The sequence below is a fragment of the Sinocyclocheilus rhinocerous genome, unplaced genomic scaffold, assembly GCF_001515625.1.
Source record: "Sinocyclocheilus rhinocerous isolate Xijiao unplaced genomic scaffold, SAMN03320098_v1.1 scaffold1435, whole genome shotgun sequence".
Taxonomy (NCBI): Eukaryota; Metazoa; Chordata; class Actinopteri; order Cypriniformes; family Cyprinidae; genus Sinocyclocheilus; species Sinocyclocheilus rhinocerous.
In genome coordinates, this window is record NW_015644861.1 from 15,743 (window position 1) to 27,703 (window position 11,961).

Consider the following 11,961-nt stretch of genomic DNA (forward strand, 5'->3'; position numbering starts at 1 on the left):
CAATCGTATCCAAAATAAAAGTTTTTGTTTACATAATATGTGTGTACTGTGTATATATATATATATATATATATATATATATTAGAAATAAAATATTTGAAAACCCCTGATATACACAATAATTCAAGTTTCATGTCAGCAAGATTTTTTGAAAGAAATTAATTATTTTATTCAGCAAGGATGCATTTATTTGATCAAAAGTGACAGTAAAGACTTTGCTTCTATTCTTCTGAAAATTATATTCACCAAAAAATCCTGAAAAAAAATGTACAATGGTTTCCATAAAAGTATTAAGCAGCACAACTGTTTTCAACATTAATGTCATACATTTTATTTTAAAATATATTAAAATAGAAAAAAGTTATTTTAAATTATAATAATATTTCACAATATTACTGCTTTTCTGTATTTTTGATCAAACAAATGGAGCCTTGGTGAGCATAAGAGATGTTTAAAAAATTTCTTTTTTTAAATCTTACCAACCTTAAACTTGAATGGCAGGTGTTAGTGCTCTGGGAACACTATAATTATTTAACTGAATGTCATGCATGTAAATTATGATAAATTTAACAAAAAAATTTAAGGATACGGGTTATTCATCATCCTTTTGAGGTCCACCTTCTCATTGCAGTATGGACACGTCTGCTTTTTTCCCACGATGCACCAGCCACGAATACAGAATTCATGAAATCTGTTGATAATAGCCAGTTAAGGATAAACAGACTAAATGGACTCCTTTTACAAACAAACAAATGTTTGCAGAAACTTCTACTTTATACTTCCTCATACAATAAATAGAAAAAATAAAAAATAAAGTCCTTGAAACACATATCGATTAAATTAGCTAAGCATGTACACAACAATTTTTCATGTAACAACAAAACATCTTGTTTCCTGTTGAAAAACATAACAGACGAGGTTTTGGGGAAATGAAGGATACATGTGGTTACAGGAGAGCTGGTAGGTGTCCTCAATGACGCCTTCTTCATCTACATCCACAAAAATCTTCTGACCACACACAGCACACACATCATCACTAAGGTTTCGGGACGGCATACCACCCATGTTATAGTACTGAAGGCGGCAGACAGAAAAGAAACAAAGAGAAAGCCCAAAAGAGACTTACTGGGAGAAATTACAGAAACATATACGGTGTTTTGAATGTTTTTTTTTTTTTAACTGAACCACTCTTAAAAGAATAGTTCACCCAAAAATGAACATTTCTTTTAAACATTCTAACTCTCAGGCCATCCAAGATGTATACAAGTTTGTTTGTTCATTGGAACAGATTTGGAGAAATTTAGCATTGCATCACTTGCTCACTAATGGATCCTCTGCAGTGAATGGGTGCCGTCAGAATAAGAGTTCAAAGGATGCTAAATTTCTCCAAATCTGTACCCATGAACATACAAACTCATCTATATCTTGGATGGCCTAAAGGTGAGTAAATGTTCAAGAAATTTTCGTTTTTGGCTAAACTATTTTTTTAAACATCACAAATAATACTGCAGCATATCTGAGAATACATTTATTTAAAGGGGTCCTATTATGCTTTTTCACTTTTTTAATTTTAGTCAGTGTGTAGCGTGTATGTTTGGGCATAAAAAAGATCTAGAAAGTTACAAATCTCAAAGTCCACTCCAAAGGGAGATATTTCGTTTTTTAAAAATATTCATTAATAACTATATTATCATATAGTTCCGGCTTTGACCTTCATCAAAGCCGGAACTAATCGAGCCGTTTGTGCCAGGCTGGGGAGAAAGGTATTTTAATAATGTAAATTATCTGAAAAATAATGCGTTTTTCGAACCACCAAGCATGAGATCATGTTCTAGTACACCCCCAAAACAAAATCAAGACTTTGTAAAAGAGCATAATAGGGACCCTTTAAAGTATGAGAATTACATATTAATATGAGCATGTCTGGAAATTTTCATATAAAGACTGATGTACATATATTTACCCCTATAGTGGATGCCATATAGTCTGAGCAGATTTCAGCAAAGTCACGTCCCATTACCCCATAGTACAGACCGTAGAAAAGCATGATCACACCAACATCCATTGAGTCCTCAGCTTTAATCCTGAAAAAAACAAAGACATACATACATTACATATATAGATATATACCGGTATAATGTCATGCGATTTTGGATGCAGCCCCAAGGGTCTGTATAATTGTTCTTGGAATGGCAATTAGCCAATCAATGCACATCCTCTGAAACAAATGTAACCCCAGAATAGGGCTGGACAATATGGTCAAAATTTATATCACAATATATTTCTTAATTTCGGTCGATATGATATAATTCCAATATCGATATGAACAACATAAAAAAATAAAAAAAGCCTCAGAAAAACTGCCAAGAACGCCCACAACGGACGTCTGTACCTACAAACTTCTGCTAAATGAATGTGCCAAGTTTTGGAAACCTCCTCCTATAAAACTATATAATATTTTAGAAATAAAAAGGGTGCAAATAAATTAAAGTTCACCTTTTATTTGTATTTAGCCTTCATACAAACAAGAAATGTGAAATCGCCATCAAATAAACATCAGACTCTCTTTAACTATAAATTATAACATAGGCTGATTATTCTTATTGATTGAAACAAAAGTGCTTCAGCCAGGATAAAGAATGTGAAAGTGCTTAGAGTTGCTGCAGAAAACAGGAAAAAAGAGTGAGCAACAACAAAAACACATGTTGCTGGGGCAAGGACATTGCTGAGTGTTGATGACACCCTATGACAGGACAGGGGTGTCAAACTCAATTCCTGGAGGGCCGGAGCCCAGCAGAGTTTTGTTCCAATCCTGCTCCAACACACATACCTTGTAGTTTTCAAATAAGCCTCAAGGACTTGATTAGTTGGATCAGGTGTGTTTAATTAGGGTTGAATCTAAACTCTGCAGGGCTCTGGCCCTCCAGGAATTGAGTTTGACACCCCTGCTCTAGAGGTTTCTGGCAAGAAATACAAGCTGGTCTACATTATCTGGCTTCAGAGATGCCCTTTTACGTGTGACAATGTTGCCACCTGTACTAAAAACCCTCTCAGAGGGGGAGCCTGTGGCCTGAATGCACAAGTAATGTTGTGCTAGTTGGCTTACTCTGAGGAAGTTCTTTTGATAGACTTTCAACCAGTCCAGAGGATTTGAGTCACTGTCAGCATCTGGAGACATAAGGTAGTTGCCGAGCTCCCTCTGCTGTGCATTTAAGCCTTCTGTGCTAGTAGTAGTAGTGGGCCTGTTTGAAAAAAAGCTAGCCAGAGACCGCTTTGTTTTCTTGGCTGGTGCAAAAGCATCTCCCATGGCTTCTTATCTGGACTCCTCTTCTCTTACTACAACAGCTCTCTCTCCCTTCAGAATCTCTAACACAGCTCTCTCTTTGATGTATTGTCTCTTCTCCTCAGTGTACTGAAGCTTGAATCTTGGGTCAATAAGGCATGTCACGTCAAGCAGATCATCCATGGCTGGGTCATCATACTTTTTGTTGAGGTATCCCATTACTGTTGTCTTTATGGTCCAGGAGAGATCGGTGTCATCTTCTGCTTCCTTCAGGATGGAAGTGTTGAAGAGATGCATCACTGGTTTTAGGAATGATACACTCACATAGGACTCACCGGACAAGGAATCAGTGAATTCGAGGAGTGGGCTATATCTATAGACTCTAAAACATCCACATCTTGCCAGGTAGGAACCAGAGGCCTGGTCTTCTTGTCCTTTGGTCCTTTTCTGCTCCAGAACCCGCTTCACCATTTGTTGGCGGGAGCCCCATGTTGTTGGTGTTTCACAGTTGAGCTTGTGCTTTGGCAAGTCATACTCCTCCTGAGCAGCTGCAAGATCATGTCTCTTCTTTCAGGAGTAGGAGAATGCAGCCACCACCTTTTTTACAGACCCCAATTGCTCTGTCCACTCTCGTCTTGGGTAACTTTCTCTGTAGACAGAGAGAAAAAAAAATATTGCAAATTGCAATATATAGTTCTCATTTGTATTTATATTTTAACTACGATTTTTCATTTATTGGTATTAAAATCATAATTCTCCTGCTCACGTAATTTGTGTTTTTATTTCACACCTGATTTGTCAAAGTAAACATCTGTTCCCATGCCAGTAAAACACCTTTGAATTTAATTGAGAGAATTGCTGTATGTATAATCCATACAAATATGTATGTTTTGACTAAAGATTAAATTAGTAACCAAAAAAATTACTTAAATGGGGGAATGAAATCACCTAATCAAAACTATAGGCCTACTAAGTAATATCTAGTGTCTGGGTTTGGTATGGAGCTTTATTCTGAGTAGCGGAGCAGCCACTAAAGAGAGCAGTGCAAGGCTCCATAGTCATAGCCTACACAACACAGAACTCAAGTGCACAGTATAACACATGCTCAATTAAATTCTTATGACATGGCAACAACCATAACTGGCACACAACAAAATTGTGTGAATATAAAAAGAATATAAAGAAATACAAACAATATAATAATAGCTATAAAAAAAAAAAACATACAAGCACTGCTATGATAAGCTACGTTTAGGTAAGGCCTATTTTGTGTTAAGCTTATCGCCTATTTGTCACTGCAATGATTTTAGTAATATATCCTCATACCATAAACAAAATAACTTAACATAACACTAACTTTAATATTAACTGTGTATAACTTACCAATAGCATAGCTCAGTCAGTGCCCGTAGTATTGTTGTCTTGTCCATCCGTTCAACGCTGAGTCCCCAGGAGGCGAGCACATCCGTAAGTCCGGCTGCAACTGCTTCGCCCGTGTGATCCTCAGGAAAGTAGACCGTCTGGAGGCATAAGCTGACGAGCTTCCAATCTTGATCAATAAAGTGGACTAACCCGCTCAAGTATGGTTCAGAGGTTCGGCTTGACCAAAGGTCAGATGTGGTCGCAAAATATGACACGGACTTCCGTTGCTCCTCCACCCTTTCCCTAACTTCACCATAAAGTGTAGGTATAGCTGTGCGTGAAAAATATTTGACTGACATCATTTTCCTGAAGCCCACGTTTTCCACCATACTAAACGGCATCATGTCCTTAGCCAAGAAGTTTGTAACAGCCTTAGGGGCCGTTTACATGACAACGTTTTCAGCCAAAAATGGGAAACTTTTTATGCGTTTTGCCTGTTCGTTTACATGACAATGGCGTTTTGGGGACTGAAAACACGTATTTTTGAAAACGGGTTTCAAAGTACAAGTTTTTGAAAACGCCACCGTTGTCGTTTCTGTGTAAACACCCAACACGGGAATCTTTGAAAACGGTGACATCATGCGCGTGCGTAGTACGTGTTAGGTGTGTAGACATGCGCAGTACGTGTTGATTTTGAAAGCAAGCGCGAACATACATACACAACAATGGCGGATTATATGATACTGTTGTTGCTGTTTAAGAGTTTGCTAACGCTTCTTCAGCAACGTGCGGATTTACTTCACCAATATTACAACCAACAGCGGAGACGCATCACGGCATCAGGTACTGTTTACTAACAAGGTGACAGCGCCCACTACTGGCCTGGCATACGTAATACAGCATTTTTGGCCGTTTTCGCGGATGTGTGTAAACGCGAATGTTTTGAAAACGTTGTCGTGTATACGTGAAACTTTTTAAAAACGCAAGGGAAAAACTTTTCCGTTTTTGACTACATCGTTGTCGTGTAAACGTAGCCTTAGTAATGTCTTTATGACATTAGACTGTTTGTTATAAGGCATGAATGCAGCCATCTGTGTTTGCTGCATGGGTTTCTCTTTTGACACAGCTGGTGTTGGGTGGTGGTGGTGATGTTTCAGGGATAGGTTGGCTTAAACTTTTATGGTGCCTCATCTTCTGACTCTCAGAATGTTCAATCGGGTGGAACGGCTAGTCGGCACCACTGTCCGGCACATTTTGCAGCACACTGAAACCTGAAGTTTATCAGATCTTAGATAGCTGAACCACTTCCACACCACTGAATTAGTCTTTCCTCTCTTATCAACTGCTTCTTCTCCTTACTTGTGGAAGCTTGTTCAGTCACATCTGTATTGCGGCCAGGGGTGCTCATTTTGTAGATAAAACTTAGCCGACTACTGCTGAGCACTGGCTGTGTGTCTGTGGTGTACATCATCACGCAAGTAGTTCTGCTCTTTCTGACGGCTGCGCCCTGAACGTCAGTCAGTGACAAATGCTGTAATGTATATTGAAATATCAGAAATGTTTTTAAAAATCATATCACCCTTATTGAAAAAAAATTATATTGCGATATATATTGACATTGAATTATTGTCCAGCCCTACCCCAGAAGTATGCATCCATTTCTTTTCGACGTCACCAAGGGGGTAATTCCTTCCAATTAGCATGCCATTGGGCTCACTACTCACTCACTAACTCAGACACAGCCAAATTCTGTGTTTAGGATTTTAGGGTCAGAATAAAGGCACTGTTTCACTTCTAAGCAAATATGTCAAGCAGCATCTTCCCACTGTTAATGAAGTTCACGCACCTGAAAAAAACGTTGAATCCAAACATGGTAAACATGATGGCGAGATATCCAATCACACCAACAGCGTAGCTCAGCTTGTAAATGAGGAGGAACCACTTATAGACCATCCTGCAGAAGTGAAATAGGCTTTATTTTAGTATGTATTCTATATAACACTGCTAAGGCAACACATTCTGCAAAGGGGCTTACACATTTTATAATACACTCATAAAACTAACCTACATAGGTGCTGTTTTTATATATGCTTCAGTTATATTTAAAGCACTTCTGCAACTTTTTGACTCAAAGGCCCCCCTATATTGTCCAACACAAGACAATATAAATGATCATTTTTGGTGTCTCTGTTGTAATAATGACAAAGCTGTTTGTTTTCAAACTTCTCATTGATACATTTAAATGGTTAATTCCAGAACTATTTTTTCAGTTAAAACAATAGTTATTGAGGGAAAATAAAAAGCTTTTTTTTTTCAGATTTCGTTTTTATGTATTTAATTTAGATCAGAGTTAGATTATTTACAATAAGGATCCATTTGTTAAGTATCTTTAACGCATTAACTAACTAACTAACAATGAGCAATATATTTGTTACAATATTTTTGTTAACATTAGTTAATAAAAATACAGCTGTTCTTTGTTAGTCCATGTTAGCTCAGGTCCATTAAATAACATTAATACAACTTTTGATTTAATAATGTATTATTAAATGTTGTAATCAACATTAACTAAGATTAATAAATGCTTTAGAAGTATTTTTCATTGTGAGTTTACTGTTAACTAATGTAGTAAACTAATGTTAACAAATGTTACCTTATTGTAAAGTGTTACCAAAAACGTTATTATTTAATTTATATATTCAAAACTTCTTTTATGCTGTAGAACACAAAAAAAGATATTTCTAGGAATGTTACAGTAAACCAAAGATGATTTTTATGGTTTATAGCTTGATGATCTTTTTTTGTGTCCAACAGAAGATAAAAGTTATAGAAAGTTTTTGGAACAATACACGGGGGAGTGAATAAAAACAGAACTGCCATTTTCTTTCAAAAAAACAAAGCATTTCCATGCATTACCGTGGCGTTCTGCGGGAGAGAGGTTTGCGCGTGGCTCTGAATATGACATAGCTGGTGATGACGGAAAACATGCCCCATGTAGACAGGAAACGCCACCAGTAAAGCTTAATGGTGAAGTACAGCGGAACCACCCACATCTGCAATAGTGTGACCATCTACAAGAGAAACAACATTAACAATATTCATTAACTTATTTACATTAAAGCACAGTAAAGAGTTAATGTTAAGAGTCCTTAATTTATAACATGCCACTCACATTGTAGGATCTGCAATGTCTTTGTTTCCACTGAACCAGGACAATCTGAGCGACCACTAGTGTGGCGATGAGAATAAGAACCATCTCGGCATGCATGGCCTCATGACCTCGGTGCTTTACGTGCAACCTCTCGTGCTGCATCCTGAAGTTACACACACACACACACACACACACACACACACACACACACACACACGTGTTTGGACAGATCAGAAACAATCAGAGAATGTTTATTCTGTGCAACCTAAGCGAAAACAGAGATAAGCACTCCTAAATGCACTGATTTCAAAACTAGAAGCTAATGATACAGAAAATTAGGCCAGGAGGTTGCGAAAAAGCTTTTGTTCATTTTGCAGGATAATACACGAGGCCAGACCTGCTGAGGCCACCTGCACAATCCTGCTGGTGTTCACTTATAATAATGACACACATATGCTCTAGAAACTATTTTTACACACAAGGTGACAATCATAGGATACTAAAAAGACGGGTTGTGACAGTTTAGAAAAGCTGAACACTCATCTACAACAACTTTTGCCTTTGTCCATTCTTATTCTAAACAACGACACAAAAAAATACTGATCACGAGTACTTACTTCCAAGTTTCTTTGTGGGACATTTTCAAAAGATCGTCCTGCGAAGAAAGAACTGGGCTTAGAAACTACGAAATTAACAATGCACATGCAATTTTGAATTGGGCAACGGCAGGACTGCAGTTTTATATGCTTTATCAATGTTTAATTTAATCAGCATGTTTAATGCTTTATCAGCATGTTTAGAATTATTGTACTTGTCAATTGTATGACCATATAAGGTATTACCCTTCAGGTTAGTAAAAGATCTCTGGTCTGAATTTATTTTGCCATGATTTATTGATTTCGGTCATGAACAATGGTCATTATTGACCACTACTGACCAATCAGAATCCAGTTTTCCACAGCGTCTCATAAAAGAGTGCAACAGTCCGGTCCCAGAAGTAAAAATCTAATTCATTTTCTCCATAGACAATTTGATTTTTAACAATAACTTTTAAACCTTAAAAAAAAAAACAGACCTTCTGTGTGAGCTACGAGGTTGTTGTTAACCAATTTTATATATGGTTTTGTTGAATACATCAACCAGCGTTATTTTAACTTTTTTTATATACAATAGTCTTTTTATCCTGGTGAAAGACTACATTAACCATGATCCTGCAGAGAAATCACAAGCAAATCGCACCAAAAGAACAATTTCATTGGATTTGTACCTTCGTCTTTTTGTCTGATTTTTAATTTTTTTCCTTAAAATTTAATTTTGTTATAATGCGATTCACCTCGTAGCTGGTTGATATAAGAAGGACTTTTGTAAAATCCCTATGGTAAAAATAAATGGGACAAATACTTTTGGAACCAAGGCCGCTACAAAAGTGGGCAGGCAATATTGCATTCCATGAACAAATATATTTAACAGCAGAATGTAGCAAATGACCAATCAGAATCAAGTATTTCAGAGATAAATAATAATATTTGAAAGACTACATGGAATAAAAAATAATTTTATTACAACAAGACTATTTAAATAAATAGCAAAATGAAAAAGGTGATTAAACAAGGTGGAAATCTTTCCCTCACACATTTGAACCTATGTCTAACCATCTAAAGCACATACTCTGATGCTGGCATCTTCTGTATGTCATATGAGTGTGAGATAAACATGGCCATGCCATCCAAGCATTGTCTACACCTCTCCAAGACGCTTCAGCTAACTAGAAGTGAGCTTGTGTGGCTCTAGCAGTCAGCTGGCCCTTTATACAAACTACAGATCATACATGAGTATCTTTCAAACCCCAAAGTCTTTATAACACGGTAAATATATATTAAAAAAAGGGTCAGTAGGCATGCATTTACTCATAAATCAGACGTGCCCACTTGCAGGTTGTGATTGTCCAGTCCTTCTGACTGCCCAATGATTCATATTTAATAAAACAGGCAGTGATAGGCTATGCATTTCTCATTACAGTATCACCGAGAAGATCGAAGTCACATGATATGACTATTGCAATATAACGTAGAAATACATACATGTAACGTTATAGACAAACAGATGTTCCTTCCTGCCACGTTTAAAGACGTTATACTCGAAGCCAGTTTGCACAACAAACAAACGACCGACAAACTAAACGAGCCGTTCCCATTATAATTAACAGATCTATCTACAACACACGCGAGCGTGTCGATTAAACAGAAATGTAAACAACTAGTTCATTATAATGGCAGCGCACTAGCTAGCTTAGCCGGTAGCGTAGAACCACATCCATAACGTAGACCACAAATTCAGGGCGAAACATCAAATGTTTTAGCTGTCTCAGGACTATCTATAAATAAAATACTGAATCGAGTACCTGGGGCTGTAGGCCAGCCATTATTAATATCGGTCTAGATTCCAGTCATCTATTAATGGCTCCGATTCTACCGGCAGACATCCTGCTCGTGTTCCGATTCGTGAACGAATCGTCCTTCTTCTTCTTCTTGTTTTATGGTGAATAACTCCTTAGGAGCATTATCGCCACCTACTGTACTGGATGTCAAGTAAACTTTCATAGGTGATGAGTCTGAAATTTGAGTTAAAAAAAAAAAATAAAATTGGTGGATGTTTCCTATTCTCTCCAATCTATGGCGCACTCAGATCACGTGCTCATGCTAGTGCTGCGTGTTCAGCTCCTCTAAAAACTCACAATTAGCTCTTCATGCCCCAGATTAGGTAGAATGAATCGTTCTTCATCTTCTTCTTCCCTTTTTTGGCGGATCGCACCAATTTCGCTCATTACCGCCACCTACTGTGAACTCGAGCCAGAGACTCTAAATACTACTCCCCTCCACATCCTCCTCGTCTCAATGAAAATCTATGCTACAGCCAGCGCTGCGTGTTCAGCATCCTATTCATTAAACCTGTGTTCTCCAAATATTTAATTAAAGCTGCTTTGTTATTACTTCTCTGTTCTGGGTTTAACAGGTATCTCAAATTAATTTCAATGTCCTCTTTCCTCTGAACCTCTTCTAATAACTTTTCTCTATCATCTTTATACTTTTCACAATACATGATAACATGTTCTACCGTTTCGTTTTTTTCCACACCATTCACAACATCCTGTCGGATGCTTGGACATTAATTGCATTGTTTTATTAAGTCATGTATGTCCTATTCTAAGTCTGGATAAACTGTTTTCCTCTCTTCTACTTCCACCTGACTACCTACTTTTCCCCACTTTTGGCTGTATTTCATACATATGTCTACCTTTATTTCCTGTCTCCCACAGTTGTTGCCATCTTTGATTTATTTGCTTTTTAATTATAGCTTTAATTTAATATCTACTGTATGATATTTCCATTTCTATTCTAGTGGCCCTCAGAGCTTGTTTCGCCAGTTTGTCTGCTGGTGGGGTTCCCTTTCACCCCCGCGTGAGCTGGAATATTACGCTCACCCTTTTCTGCTGTAATGTATATAATTCTTGCAGAATTTCCACTACTAAATCCTGCCTAGTGTCTGACTGTTGTACTTCAATGCACATAAAGGCAGAACTCGAGTCTGAACATACTACCTCGTCCTTTAATCCTGCCTCGCTTATCCATCTTAATGCCATCATTATTGCTATTAATTCCCCTGAAAATACTGATAACTTATTTCAGATCCTCACCATTCTGGATATTTGCATTTTTGGAATGACAGCTGCTACCCCTACTTGTTCATTATCTGGATTTTTTGATGCATCCATATATAATTGTGTTTTATGTCCATACTTTAACCACAGGTATTCCCTTACCTGGATTTCCTCTAGTTCACTCTGGCCTTCTTTTTTCCTATGTTCCAGCATTCTTAAATCAACTGAAGGCTGTGGCAAAATCCACAAAGGGACTGCTGGTAAAACCACTCTTGGAGTAACACTTAACTCTTTAATAGCCAACTCCTTTACTAAATCTCCAACCACCCATTCAAAACTGTTACATTCCCTTTTTCCATACTCCCAACACTGCTCTAGTACCCTTAAAGGGTTAGTTCACCCAAAAATTAAAAATAGCCCACAAATTACTCACCCTCAAGTCATCCTTAAGTCATCCTAGGTGTGTATGACTTTCTTCTTTCAGACGAATCCAGTCGGAGTTATATA

The 11,961-nt window shown here is 37.4% G+C and overlaps 1 protein-coding gene across 1 annotated transcript in view; it reads right to left on the bottom strand.

Annotated features, from left to right (window-relative positions):
* The window catches only part of LOC107758868 (RING finger protein 175-like), an 11,296-nt gene extending 945 nt beyond the window's left edge, over window positions 1-10,351 (bottom strand). Inside the window, exons 1-8 of the mRNA XM_016576700.1 lie at window positions 10,198-10,351; window positions 8,414-8,451; window positions 7,818-7,959; window positions 7,562-7,716; window positions 6,492-6,599; window positions 1,964-2,084; window positions 941-1,074; window positions 590-691 (exon numbers count right to left, since the gene is read on the bottom strand). Coding sequence (XP_016432186.1) covers window positions 590-691; window positions 941-1,074; window positions 1,964-2,084; window positions 6,492-6,599; window positions 7,562-7,716; window positions 7,818-7,959; window positions 8,414-8,451; window positions 10,198-10,218 — 821 coding nt within the window. The 5' untranslated portion in view covers window positions 10,219-10,351. The remainder of the gene's footprint in view (window positions 1-589; window positions 692-940; window positions 1,075-1,963; window positions 2,085-6,491; window positions 6,600-7,561; window positions 7,717-7,817; window positions 7,960-8,413; window positions 8,452-10,197) is intronic.
* Window positions 10,352-11,961: the final 1,610 nt, after the last annotated feature.